The sequence below is a fragment of the Cherax quadricarinatus genome, chromosome 53 (assembly GCF_038502225.1).
Source record: "Cherax quadricarinatus isolate ZL_2023a chromosome 53, ASM3850222v1, whole genome shotgun sequence".
Lineage (NCBI taxonomy): Eukaryota > Metazoa > Arthropoda > Malacostraca > Decapoda > Parastacidae > Cherax > Cherax quadricarinatus.
The window spans coordinates 22,064,401-22,078,723 of record NC_091344.1 but is presented as its reverse complement, the minus strand read 5'-3'; the positions used below and the strand labels follow the sequence as shown (position 1 = coordinate 22,078,723).

Sequence of the window (14,323 nt, the reverse complement as noted above, 5' to 3'; positions counted from 1 at the left end):
CTTTGACGGATATATTTGCTGACTTTTTATTTTGTGCATTTTTTCCTTGAAAGTATGCAAGAACTCACATCAGGGCTCTTTGGGTGCTCAATAATGTACCTATTCACCCAAGGGCTGAAAATTAAGCAGCAGGGGATGATAAGACTATATCCAATCAACTGTAGTTAGTTTTTTGTGAAATTTGGGATCGGTAATTCTCGTCGAACTGTTCAGAGAGGAGAAACACATTGCAGAGGAAGATGTCATGGCATGGTTGGAAGAAGTGAAGGCAATCCTGATTACCAATGTTGAGTGATGCAGAAATTGTTGACCAGACTCCTGGTACAGGTATCAGCATAGAAGAACAGGATAGTGATGATATCAACAGGGAAGAAGAGATTGGGAGGTTTCCAAAATTGTTAGTTGTATGAGATGCAGTTTATATCATAAAGTACACTGACCTCTAAAGAGAAGTGTAGGCCTATTATCCAAATGTGCAAATTCTTAGACAATGTATCATAAAGGCCCAGTATCAACATGGCAGATAGTTGAAGCTGGATACATTGTGACTGCTCCTCATTTTAAGTCTCCCAAACCATCTACAAGTAGGCCTAAGCCATATATGTCTCCTGTACTATCTACATCTTAATCTACAGGTACACTGACACGCAAATAACCCGCACATAAAAGAGAGAAGCTTAGGCGACGTTTCGGTCCGACTTGGACCATTTACAAAGTCTTTGTAAATGGTCCAAGTCGGACCGAAACGTCGTCGTAAGCTTCTCTCTTTTATGTGCGGGTTATTTGTGTATTGTTCCAGTCACGGTATTGTCTTTTTTGTTATTTATACACTGACATTGCACAGCTGCTCTTAACATAAAGGTTATTCTGAATCACTGCTAGAAGTCTTGGCATAATTTAATCTAAAAAAATCCACTACAGAAGGTAAGTAGAATTACTGTACTATACACAGAGTAATTTGACCTTTATTTTCAATGACTGTACCATATTACAAGCACCCGTTGTTTGAACATCGCCACGTTTGGTAGCATCCCTCCCTCCCCATTAGTCCATTAAATTGAAATTTCACTATGTTTGTATGTACATACTGTATCCATGTATGTGTGTAGTTTTTTTTTAATTCAACAGTTGTCTTCTCCCAAGGCAGGGTGACCCCAGGAATAAAACACACTAATCATCATTCATTCAGTTGCTGTCTTCCCAGAAGGTATTGACATCACAAATCATATTATCCTCTGACTGCAACATAAACCAAATAAACTCGCCCAAGTCTACTTTCTAGCCCTCATTCAATAGATGCCATGCCAGCACAGGACACACATCAGGTTTAATGCTTGCACTGTCTTCTCACTGGATATCATACGTCTGTGCTGTGCGATGGCAATGTTTATTTACCAAGTATGCTTGGCAAGTGTTTTAGGGCATCGCTATGTTCACTAGGTAGTATACCAGTGCCTTTTCTCTTCATGTGGTATTAGTCCTACAAGTTCATCAGGTATCACAAGAAAGCAATATTAAAAAGAGGTGACTCACGAAATCGTAATAATGTGATTGCAAACAAACCACAGTACAGGTGGGTTTAGAACCCATTACGACTCGCTTACATGGGTTATAGCCCTACCCGTACCATGGTTTAAAAAGAGGTGCTGTCCTGACATTGTATACTTGCCAGTTATTCTAACACTGTATTTATTGGTAGTCTTGCACCAATTCTTTGTATTAGTTATGAGGATGGTTCTGTAAGCCTGTAAACCATTAGCAACAGCAGCCTGGTTAACTTTGGAATCTCAGAGAGGAAGCCTGGCTCTAGGTCGTGCTGTGACTGTAGAGGAGCCCATAAAACTGGTCACGGTATTTCGTAGATATGTTAAGAGTCAGAAAAGTTTCTTAAGAAGAGTTTGAATGGTTAACAAAATTTTATACATACTTCTGATTCGTTTTGTTCTGTAAATAAAAGGTTAGCTAAACAAGTGTATCAAAAATTTGAGTAGTAAGACTCTCAAAACTCGTCAAAAGTATTGTACTGATCAAGAAAAAATGTCAATACAGCCTCTCCTCACTTAACGACGGAATTCCATTCCTAAGACCACGTTGGTAAACAAATTCGTCGCTAAGCAAGGAACATACTGTAATAGTCCCCTCAAGGGAGGTTCCTTGATGCTGGTGATGGGCTCTTGATCTAGGGAATTGGGTCTTTGCTCCAGTTCCCTGAATATCTTCCATCACACCCTCCCCCCCCCACACACACACACACACACACACAAACACACAGGTGCTGTATAATCCTACGGGTTTAGCACTCCCCCTATGATTATAATAATATAATGATAGTGGGTTTGTGTCAACCATCTTTGGCATTGTTTTAATGTCCCTGCCTCACGAAATCATAATGACACAATTGCAAACAAACCATACCACGGACGGGGATAGAACCCGCGATCAGAGTCTCAAAACTCCAGACCGTCGCGTTAGCCACTGGGCCAGCTAGCCACAATGAGATTCATCCAACTAGGTATATTTCTACACCATAGGAAGGTTAGCATAGGCACCACTGTGACCACAGTCTGGAGTTTTGAGACTGATCGCGAGTTCTATCCCCATCCATGGTATGGTTTAATGTCCCTTTTGCACCATTTATAAAAATTTTATTGTATTTTTAAATGCTTATGCAGTAGTGTAGTACTGTATATTGTAATAAACAGAACAGAGGAAATCAGCTCTGATATACATTATTTACGTATGCATACTGGTCAGAGAGCCTGTCTTAAGTCCAAATCATTGGTAAATGAGTATGTCGCTAAGTGAGGAGAGGCTGTAGTTAAATGTTATTGCATTTATGTATTGAAGTAGGTGAAATCTTCCTTGAAATTAAAAGATAATTGAAAAAACTGAAATCAGTTCTTCATAGTTGAAGCATAAGCAAATTTGATATACATAAATGTTCATATCTAAAATACTATACCTATTACAGATAACAACCTTTAGATAATCTGTCATCTGCAAAATCATCAATGTCGTGTTTTAAGAATGTTAGTACATGTTGGTTGTCAGGTTTGCATAATTCTAGTTCACATTGGTATCTTATAAAGAGAGTTAGAGGCAAAATATGTAAGAGCTATATTTAATGGAAGAAGCTATCCTATTGTTCATCAGCAGTACGACTTAGATAGCTGTCATGTGACATGCAATCTCTTCAATAAGAAACTCATTAACCCGTAAACAGTCCAAGCAGATCTACATTCACATGTGTAGTGCTCCAAAAGTAGATCTACGTTTTTTTACATATTTTCAAATATAACAAAAAAAAATCAAAGTTTTTTTACACATTTTCAAATGTAAAAAAAAAAAGATTACTTTTTTACATACTTTCAAATGTTGAAAAAACGTATATAAACGTTTGGACCATTTACGAGTTAAGCAAGAAAATATTTAATTTTTATATGAATATAAATAATAAAAGCAAATTTGGGCTATATCTAGTGATTTAAGGATAAATTTGTAATGTGGATTTTTGTGCTACACTGCACTTGGATTCGTTAATTAAAAAATACAATATGTAAATCATTACTTGAACTTTAATGTTTCTCTCTCTCTCTCTCTCTCTCTATCTCTATCTATATATCTCTCTCTCTCTCCCCTTGTCCTTCCTTCCTTCCTTCTTGGCCTCAAGTTTGTTTCTTATTCTTGGACTTTTAAAGTTTTACAAATGTTACAGAGAGTGACCTGCTTATTGATAAAATATAATTTCATTGTGAATGGTGAAAGAAACTATTAATTGGAGAACTTCTTAAATTCTCCAGTGGTAATTCCTCAACTGTTTGTATTAAAAAATTTGAAATAGTTAGTGCTCATTACTATCCTGTTTCTACCTAGTGTACTCTATAGTGTCATAGGTAGCACCACCACATACTTCAACATTTTCCATAGATGTTCAGTGCCACAAGTTATCTGTGATGCAGGACACTTAATTTGATGGTACTCTTTTATTAATAAAACATTTCAGTGAGTTTATCATTATTTTTAATACCCCGTCAAAGCAGCACAATTCACTCCTCAGTTGTTAAATATAGGACTGTTTAACATTATTTAAAGATAATTTTTTAATAAATTATTCGTCATCGAGGTAAGAGTCAGACTCGGTCAATAAACAAATGCTTTACTATCAGTTCTTCTCTTGTCACAACTGCAGCCAGTATTTTATGACCAGGAAAACAAGTGTAGCATCTGGATGTTATTACATGTCTTCATGTATTTAGTAGGAGAGTCAGTGTTATTTATTATACTAGTAATTTTTTGAAGCTTTGCTAACTTAGCCATTCAACTACATATACACAGATAGCTCTGGTTGTTATAATATGATGCCTGTCAACTAAACTCTAGGTTAATTGTCATTTTATTTGGTTATTGTATTGACCCATAACTGCTAATACACTGTACATGGAACATACTAAATGTAGTGTATGAGTGACCTGAAACTAATGTAATATTTACAAAAATTTATCACTGTTTTAGAACCTAATAAAAGCTTCACTGAAGTAGGTTATTATGCAGTTATTACAATTGAAATTTAATTAAGTAAAATAAAATTTGAAAGCTTCATGTAATTTGATATTATATGTCTGTATACACAAGATGTAATATTTTTAATAGTGTAATTACCATTAATGTAAAAAATTTAAATGTTGGTAATCAGACATTGTAAAATCACTTAAGAGAATACAAGTATAACAATGTTTCTTGTTTAATTTCTTATGTTTGTGTTATACATAGTTTATATGAAATTTTTGCAATGATGAAACGTGAAAACTGAAACATTAAAGAAAGAAAACAAGAATTTGTTTATACATTATGGTATCAATTCAGTATTAACATTATGTAATGAAATTGCACCATATCAATAAATATGCAGAGACCATTTTTATTTATGGAATAACTTGTGTGTAGATATTAATTTTTCAAGAGAAGCTTCATAGGCTTAGTTTCCACCGAGGGCAGGTACCTTTGCACGGTGGGAGATTACAGTCTGTTGATGCCTCAGGTCACACTGACTAATGCTTTCAGAGCCAAGAGTGGGCTTGGCTATGCTTACCTTAATGTCTAGCCTTTCTTTAGAGCTCTGACATATCAGGCAACATGCATCTTTGGTACGTGGATGAAGGAAAAGGCTTAGTACTGTCCTCACTGAATCAGCCAGCCACATATATGGCTTCAGCTGCAAATGACTGGCCTAGGACCTCATAGTAACCTGTAGTTACTAGGAAGTCCTCTAATGGTACCTTGCATTTACCTTACCAACCTTACCATTAACTGCTGGGTCAGTGCCTCTGTGGTGGTGGGGGATGGAAAGCTGTTATGAATTTATGTACCTCTCCCAAAAGACCTTTTTTCCCTGTTAATAGCTATCCTCTACCCTTTGATGCAGTTTTGACTATAGTGCATAATGATCTGCCAGGGCAGCCAGGCCTGCTAGTATTCTAATTCTGAAAGTTGTGCACAATCTATTGCAGCACTGTGTGACTCATGTGGGTTCAGTGTTTGTTTTATTATTATAGTATGCAGAATCAAATGCTTTTCATCTTGCACCCCAAAAACTTAGCACGGCTCCTCTGAGGCACCTAGAATTCAGCTTTTGTTTTGCCCATCTTCCTCTTTTTGTTCAGAGAATCTGCTTACTAATTTACTGCTGTTAAGAAGAAAAAAATTGTGATTTGTCAAGCAGTGAGACCCAGTGATCATTGATCACTACTTCAGAAAATGTGATGTACACTACCACAAAAACACTCAGTAATCAACTACAAATCAAAAGAATGCTAAGCCACAAGGGCTATACAGAATAATCAACTACAAATGTTCTAATGTAAAATAAGAAAAAAATCTAACAAAAACAGTACAAATTAGTAAAAAGCTGTTCACCCCTCAATGGAGGTCCTGATGTTGAAGGGCTGTTTATCAAAGGTGTTGAATCTGATCTCCCCTTCCTTGGATTGAACCTTGTTCCTTCCCATTCCCCCTGTAGGTTTAATGGGCCTCTTCATGGATGCCTTTTTTTTTAACACGGCTGTTTCCCACCAAGGCAGGGTGACCCAAAAAGAAAAAATACTTTCATCATCATTCAACACTTTCACCATCACTCATACATAATCACTGTCTTTGCAGAAGCTCTCAGATACGACAGTTTAGATGTCCCTCCAAACTCAATATCCCAAACCCCTTCTTTAAAGTGCAGGCATTGTACTTCCCATTTCCAGGACTCAAGTTTGGCTAACCAGTTTCCTTGTATCCCTTCACAAAATATTACCCTGCTTACACTCCAACAGCTCACCAGGTCCCAAAAACCATTCGTCACCCTTCACTTCTATCTAACATGCTCACGCACACTTGCTGTAAGTCCAAGACCCTAACCCACAAAACCTTTACCCCCTTCATTCAACCCTTTTGAGAACAACCCCTACCCCACCTCCTCATACAGAGCTGTATGACCCTCGTGGGTTTAGTGCTTAGTTTTGTTTATAATCTTGTACATCTCACTTTGCAGTATAACTGCATTAAAATCGTGCCCCTTGTTAAAATACTCTTGTCACTGTTGTGTCCTCCAAACATTTGTAAAGGGCAGAGCCCTTCAAATGGGCGCTTGATCCAAAGAATTGGATCAAACCTGATTTTCTTCAATCCTTCCAGGCACTGAATGACCCCCTACAAGGTTAGTGCTTCCCTATAAATAGTTATATGGAAAATGCCAGCACTGCATGACCCTTGTGGGTTTAGTACTTAGTTCTGATTGTAATAATAATATGGAACCCCTCATGGAAGGTTCCTTGATGTTGGTGAGGGGCTCTTGATTTAGGGACTTTGAACTGTGCTCCAGTTCCCCGAATTAAGCCTGAATGCCTTCCACATCCCCCCCCAGGCGCTGTATAATCCTCCGGGTTTAGCGCTTCCCCCTTGATTATAATAAATAATCCAGTTCCCCGAATTAAGCCTGAATGCCTTCCACATCCCCCCCCCCCTGGGCGCTGTATAATCCTACGGGTTTAGCGCTTCCCCTTTGATTATAATAATAATAATAATATGGAAACTACTCACTAGGTGCTGTATAGCCCTTGTGGCTTAGCGCTTCTTTTTTATTATAATAATACTCATTAGGTGTATTTCCATTTTTTTTCTTCAGTTTTCATTTATAACCTGAAAATGCCTCACTTAATTGGCTTAATTTTTTCAGCATTGGTGTATTGTTACTAGGTACATGCAGGTGACCTCTGATCAATTATCCCCTCAAGGGAAGTTCCTTGACATTGGTGAGGGGCTCTTGATCTAGGGAATTGGATCTGTGCTCCAGTTCCCTGAATTAAGCCTGAATACCTTCCATCCCCCCCCCCCCACAGCTGTATAATCCTCCGGGTTTAGCGCTTCCCCCTTGATTATAATAATAATCCCCCCACAGGCGCTGTATAATCCTACGGGTTTAGTGCTTCCCCATTATTATAATATGATCAGTTATGTGAACCATGTCTGATTTCAGTTTCTGTACAATAATTTGAGCCTTCTGATCAACTTCACACTTACAACACTATAGCATCCTGTGTAGATGGTGGTGTAGATCTCAAATTGTCAATGTTATTCTTAAATAGTGTGGGTTTGTGAAATATCTTGGCCATTCCCTGTCTGAATGGCTGATAGTGAAAAAGCTTGAAGTATTCTGACGAAGAGAGAGAAGAGCTTGAAGTGTTGACTGACTGAGGATTGAGATGACTTTTACACATGTGTACTCATCTGTATGTGGTTGCAGAGGTCAAGCCCTATCTCCTGGCCCCTTCCAGTAGGATCACAGTTGGTGCCATTCATGCTGACCAGTCACAAAAAGTCCTCTCTGTAAAATCTTCCTGTTGTAAGCTTCGTGGTTCAGCAGATCGCATGAGTTCTCATGTATATTATATTGCTGTATAGTCCTTGTGGCTTAGCGCTTCTTTTTGATGATAATAATAATAATCATGTATATTATAATAAAAAAAGAAAGCGCTAAACCTACAAGGGTGTCCTCATGTATAACGAACTAAACGATGTAATTTTTAATAAAAAAAATTGTCTGCCAACCACTTAAATAATAGGTGTCCCTTCAGAGGCCTGGACATGGACCGGAACACATTCAAGATATACCCTCCAGATATACCCTCCAAGTATACCCTTCAGGTATTCCTAATAATTATGAAGATAAAAAGCACAATACCGTGACGAACAATACACAAATAACGACGACGTGTTGGTCCGACTTGGACCATTTACCGTCACGTAAATGGTCCAAGTATATGGTACGTATGCAGTATGTAAGATATGAAATATAAGGTATATATATATATATATATATATATATATATATATATATATATATATATATATATATATATATATATATATATATATATATATATATCGATCTATTTTGTCTCGAGGTTCCTTGAGTCTGGTAACCGGTTCTTAATCCAAGGAACTGGATTTCTCCCCCTTTTCGCTAAATCGAATTTTATTCCCTTTCATTCCCAAGGCACTATATAACCCATACGGGTTTAGCTTTTCCTCTAAACATAATAATTTCTCTCCTCACGACATTTTTTTTTTCAAGTTCGACATCCACCATTCTGCAAAGTGGTTTCCCCTCAAGGAAGGTTCCTTGATGATGGTGAGGGGCTCTTGATCTTGGGAACTGGATCTGTGCGACAGTTCTCTGAATTAACTCTGAATACCTTCCATACCCCCACAGGCGCTGTATAATCCTACGGGTTTAGCGCTTCCCCTTGATTATAATAATAATAATAATGAAAAGTGGTTTTTATGGCTGCTGTGGAAATAACACACTAGTCCATATACACAAGAGGAAAGGAAACCCAAAAATAAAAACCTGTGGCGGAAAATAGCCAGGATTAAATAATCTCGGCATCAACTTCCTTACTAGTGCTTGTATTAAAGCAGACAAGGCTACAGACGCGTGTTCCACAGACGTTACAGTTGTATCTAAAAGCGTCAGAAATGGGAAAGTCAAGAGCAAGGGTCATAAACGGGATAAGGAATACAATATGTATAGTGATGTCTACTATTACTGTGGTCACCATCATCACTCTGAAGGTGAGAACCATTTATACTGCTAAACACAGTTAGATACATCAACAGTGCAAGGTTACCCTATTCTCTGTAATATATAACCTCTATGGGTACATGATGCAACTTATATCTGACATCAGTGACGTACTATATAGAAAACCCCTGGTTATGCAGAGCATTTCCAGCAACTTAGGTTAATCTCGTCCCCCAGGATGCGACCCACACCAGCCGGTCAATACCCAGGTATTAATTATAGTATATATATATATATATATATATATATATATATATATATATATATATATATATATATATATATATTTATATATATATATGCAAAACAACCACTCTGAAAGAATAGAGAAATTCCAAGCGCTTTCGTGACTGCTCACATTATCAAGGAACTATGAAAGTAAAGCATCCAAGGAAGCTATATAAGGGGTCTGGCCAGCACCTCACTATCAGATCCCACAACGGTTAAACACCTGACGCGCGCCGACCCAACTTGGATAGGTCCTTTGCACAACTCACCCACAAACTATCCAAGGACCTATCCAAGTTGGGTCGGCGCGCGTCAGGTGTTTAACCGTTGTGGGATCTGATAGTGAGGTGCTGGCCAGACCCCTTATATAGCTTCCTTGGATGCTTTACTTTCATAGTTCCTTGATAATGTGAGTAGTCACGAAAGCGCTTGGAATTTCTCTATTCTTTCAGAGTGGTTGTTTTGCATATTCTGAAATCACCTGTTTACTGTGATCTTATTGCATATATATATATATATATATATATATATATATATATATATATATATATATATATATATATATATATATATATATATATATATATATATATATATATATATATATATATATATATATATATATATATATATATATATATATATATATATATATATATATATATATATATATATTATATATATATATATATTATATATATATATATATATATATATATATATATATATATATATATATATATATATATATATAATTGAAAGAATTAGAGGTAAGACAGAATGTAGAATTGTGGATGAGCAAGGAGGCTTCAGAGTGGGTAGGGGATGTGTAGATCAAGTGTTTACATTGAAGCATATATGTGAACAGTATTTAGATAAAGGCAGGGAAGTTTTTATTGCATTTATGGATTTAGAAAAGGCATATGATAGAGTGGATAGAGAAGCAATGTGGCAGATGTTGCAAGTATATGGAATAGGTGGTAAGTTATTAAATGCTGTAAAGAGTTTTTATGAGGATAGTGAGGCTCAGGTATGGGTGTGTAAAAGAGAGGGAGAATACTTCCCAGTAAAAGTAGGTCTTAGACAGGGATGTGTAATGTCATCATGGTTGTTTAATATATTTATAGATGGGGTTGTAAACGAAGTAAATGCTAGGGTGTTCGGGAGAGGGGTGGGATTAAATTATGGGGAATCAAATTCAAAATGGGAATTGACACAGTTACTTTTTGCTGATGATACTGTGCTTATCTGGAGTTTATCTGGAGAGAGTTCCGGGGGTCAACGCCCCCGCGGCCCGGTCTGTGACCAGGCCTCCTTAGGTCAGTGTCCCAGGATGCGACCCACACCAGTCGACTAACACCTAGGTACCCATTTTACTGATGGGGAACATAGACAACAGGTGGAAAGAAACACGTCCAATGTTTCTACTCTGGCTGGGAATCGAACCCAGGCCCTCACCGTGTGAAGCGAGAGCGTTAACCACCAGGCCACCAGATTCTAAAGAAAAATTGCAAAGGTTAGTGGATGAGTTTGGGAATGTGTGTAAAGGTAGAAAGTTGAAAGTGAACATAGAAAAGAGCAAGGTGATGAGGGTGTCAAATGATTTAGATAAAGAAAAATTGGATATCAAATTGGGGAGGAGGAGTATGGAAGAAGTGAATGTTTTCAGATACTTGGGAGTTGATGTGTCGGTGGATGGATTTATGAAGGATGAGGTTAATCATAGAATTGATGAGGGAAAAAAGGTGAGTGGTGCGTTGAGGTATATGTGGAGTCAAAAAACGTTATCTATGGAGGCAAAGAAGGGAATGTATGAAAGTATAGTAGTACCAACACTCTTATATGGGTGTGAAGCTTGGGTGGTAAATGCAGCAGCGAGGAGATGGTTGGAGGCAGTGGAGATGTCCTGTCTAAGGGCAATGTGTGGTGTAAATATTATGCAGAAAATTCGGAGTGTGGAAATTAGGAAAAGGTGTGGAGTTAATAAAAGTATTAGTCAGAGGGCAGAAGAGGGGTTGTTGAGGTGGTTTGGTCATTTAGAGAGAATGGATCAAAGTAGAATGACATGGAAAGCATATAAATCTATAGGGGAAGGAAGGCGGGGTAGGGGTCGTCCTCGAAAGGGTTGGAGAGAGGGGGTAAAGGAGGTTTTGTGGGCAAGGGGCTTGGACTTCCAGCAAGCGTGCGTGAGTGTGTTAGATAGGAGTGAATGGAGACGAATGGTACTTGGGACCTGACGATCTGTTGGAGTGTGAGCAGGGTAATATTTAGTGAAGGGATTCAGGGAAACCGGTTATTTTCATATAGTCGGACTTGAGTCCTGGAAATGGGAAGTACAATGCCTGCACTTTAAAGGAGTGGTTTGGGATATTGGCAGTTTGGAGGGATATGTTGTGTATCTTTATATGTGTATGCTTCTAAACTGTTGTATTCTGAGCACCTCTGCAAAAACAGTGATAATGTGCGAGTGTGGTGAAAGTGTTGAATGATGATGAAAGTATTTTCTTTTTGGGGATTTTCTTTCTTTTTTTTTTGGGTCACCCTGCCTCGGTGGGAGATGGCCAACTTGTTGAAAAAAAATATATATATATGTATATATATATATATATATATATATAGTTATATATATATATATATATATATATATATATATATATATAGATATATATATATATATATATATATATATATATATATTTAAGTGAAAGTTAAAATATACCTGTTTTCTTAAATGTTCATAAGGCAGAATTGAATGACCAGCAATCTTACCAGTGTAAAAAATCTTGGAAGATATCCTTTTGCACTCACCCATTGTTTATATCTATTTTTGAAAGCCAGTTTAAATTCCACTTCCACTTTGTCACTGTGCAGTTCATTATTCTTCTTTATCCACCTTAATCTGAAGAAATTATTCTGATATATATCTGGTTAATTTGGGTGTGTCAACCATGCCTTTACATTCTTTATTGTTCTGTTTTCCTATACTTGTATATCCTGTCCGTTCTCAAGTGCTTTCTATGCCAGAAATGCTATGCATAACGAGTTTTCAACATGCTCGGAAGTGTCACTCATTTCTGTGTATACAAATTATCATGTAATAAACTTGTATATGTATTTTTATCCCGCGATTTAGCGGACGGGGGTCGAGCCTCCACCAATGATCAATGGCCCAAACGGGTTTATCACTTTTTGACATACAATGCAATACAATGAAAGTATTTCCACAGATGTCAGCGGAGCCACCTACAACCATAGTGAGTGAATCAGAGTTCACATCCCGGCTACGTGGCCCCTTGGCAGGAACGGACTCTCAAGTAGTGAAGATATTGAGGGACTCCTTCCTCAACCCTCCTTCAACTCTGCCCTACAATTTATCCGGTTACTTTAACTACCAAGAAGGGAGCAGTGGCTCGAGTTGGATGTTCATCCACCAGTTTGTAGAGAAATTATTCACGGGACAGCGGGAAGGATTCTTTATCGAGGCAGGAGCTCTGGACGGAGAGTACCTCTCCAATACTCTGTGGTTGGAGCAGCAGCTGGGCTGGACAGGTCTGCTGGTCGAGCCAGATCTACATAACTACCAAGTCCTCACCCTCAAGCACCGCAAAGCCTGGACCTCAAACACCTGCTTTTCATCTCAACCCTTCCCTAAGGAGATCATCTTGGTATCCCTTCGGCGCAAGTCTTTGAATCAACTTCACCCTTGGGACTTCCGTGGGAGCAGCTACGAACTCACCTACAACTTGGGTACAACAATTACGGGGAATGCACAGGAATCTTACTCTCTAGTTCAGTGCTTTCCTCTCGTCACATATTTACTAGCCCTCAATGTAACGAAAGTTGATTTCCTGTCTCTGGACATCCAGGGAAGTGAGAAGCAAGTGCTGGAAACCTTCCCCTGGAACACAGTGAGGGTCAGGCTGATGGTGGTTGAAAACGTCACCAAGAAAACTGACCACGATTTCATTGCAATTATGAAAAAGCGAGGCTATAATTTGGTTGCTCTAGCTGGTGATCATGACTATGTTTTCATTGGTGAAAGTGAGTTCAAGTATTATCATTTTCAATTTATACATCCCAAGGAAGCAGTGAAGCAATAAATTATACCGCAACCTTCCAACTGTTGAAAGTAATGATGGAAACTCCTAATATATCTCCTGGACATAAAATGTGGAAATCTGAAATAAAATCTGAAATAAATCTAATTAATTTGCCTTTTCTTCACAGTTGAACTATTTTAGTTAATGAATGAACTGAAACTATTTTGTTGTGATCTTTAGGATTATTATTATTATTAATTATTATTGCTATATTCATGCGTAAATGATAAACTCACAATGAGACATACAGAGGTAGGCTCACCGGCTTGAATCACGATCCTTATATGTACTCACCTACATGTACTTGCAAGGATCGAGTCATAGCTTCTGGTCGATACTAGGTCCACTCTCTCTCCCTGCTCCAAGAGCTTTATCGTATCTCCACTACATCAGTCTCCAGATTATTTCATTTCCCGACAACTCTAAGGCTGAAGAAATACTTCCTAATATCCCTATGGCTCTCTCAGAATTTCCAACTTCCAGTTGTGTCCCCCTTGTTCATGTGTCCCATCTCTGAAACATTCTGGCCCTGTCCACCATGTCAATTCCTCTAAGTATTTTATACGTTGTTATCAAGTCCCCCCTATCTCTCCTGTCCTCCAATGTCGTCAGTCAGTTCTCTTAAAGCTGACCAGAAGATGCATTTTCTAGTTGCATAAAATTAAACAAAATTTGTGCCTGCACAGCCTAAACCCATGAAATGTTCCATTTCATACGATGCATCAGCCATTGAAGACTGATACATTTCACAATTGTTATATTTTAACCAGAGGAAAGCGCTAAACCCATAAGGGTAATATAGCGCCTGTTTAATGGGAGGCATTCAAAGTCGATCCAAGCAAGGGGACAATAACTCCCGTTCCTTGGT

General features: G+C 38.0%; 1 protein-coding gene across 1 annotated transcript; it reads left to right on the top strand.

Annotated features, from left to right (window-relative positions):
- The first annotated feature begins 8,862 nt into the window (after positions 1-8,862).
- On the top strand, positions 8,863-13,888 carry LOC128692222 (protein Star-like). The gene is made up of 2 exons (XM_053781296.2): positions 8,863-9,117; positions 12,583-13,888. The coding sequence occupies exons 1-2, from the start codon at positions 9,022-9,024 to the stop codon at positions 13,453-13,455; spliced, it is 969 nt and encodes a 322-aa protein (XP_053637271.1). The 5' UTR covers positions 8,863-9,021; the 3' UTR covers positions 13,456-13,888.
- Positions 13,889-14,323: the final 435 nt, after the last annotated feature.

Excerpts from the sequence above, each read along its gene's own strand:
- LOC128692222 (XM_053781296.2), top strand. The coding sequence starts at position 9,022 with ATGGGAAAGTCAAGAGCAAGGGTCATAAACGGGATAAGGAATACAATA. Across the intron at positions 9,118-12,582 it reads TCACCATCATCACTCTGAAG|ATGTCAGCGGAGCCACCTAC; the intron begins GTGAGAACCATT and ends GTATTTCCACAG.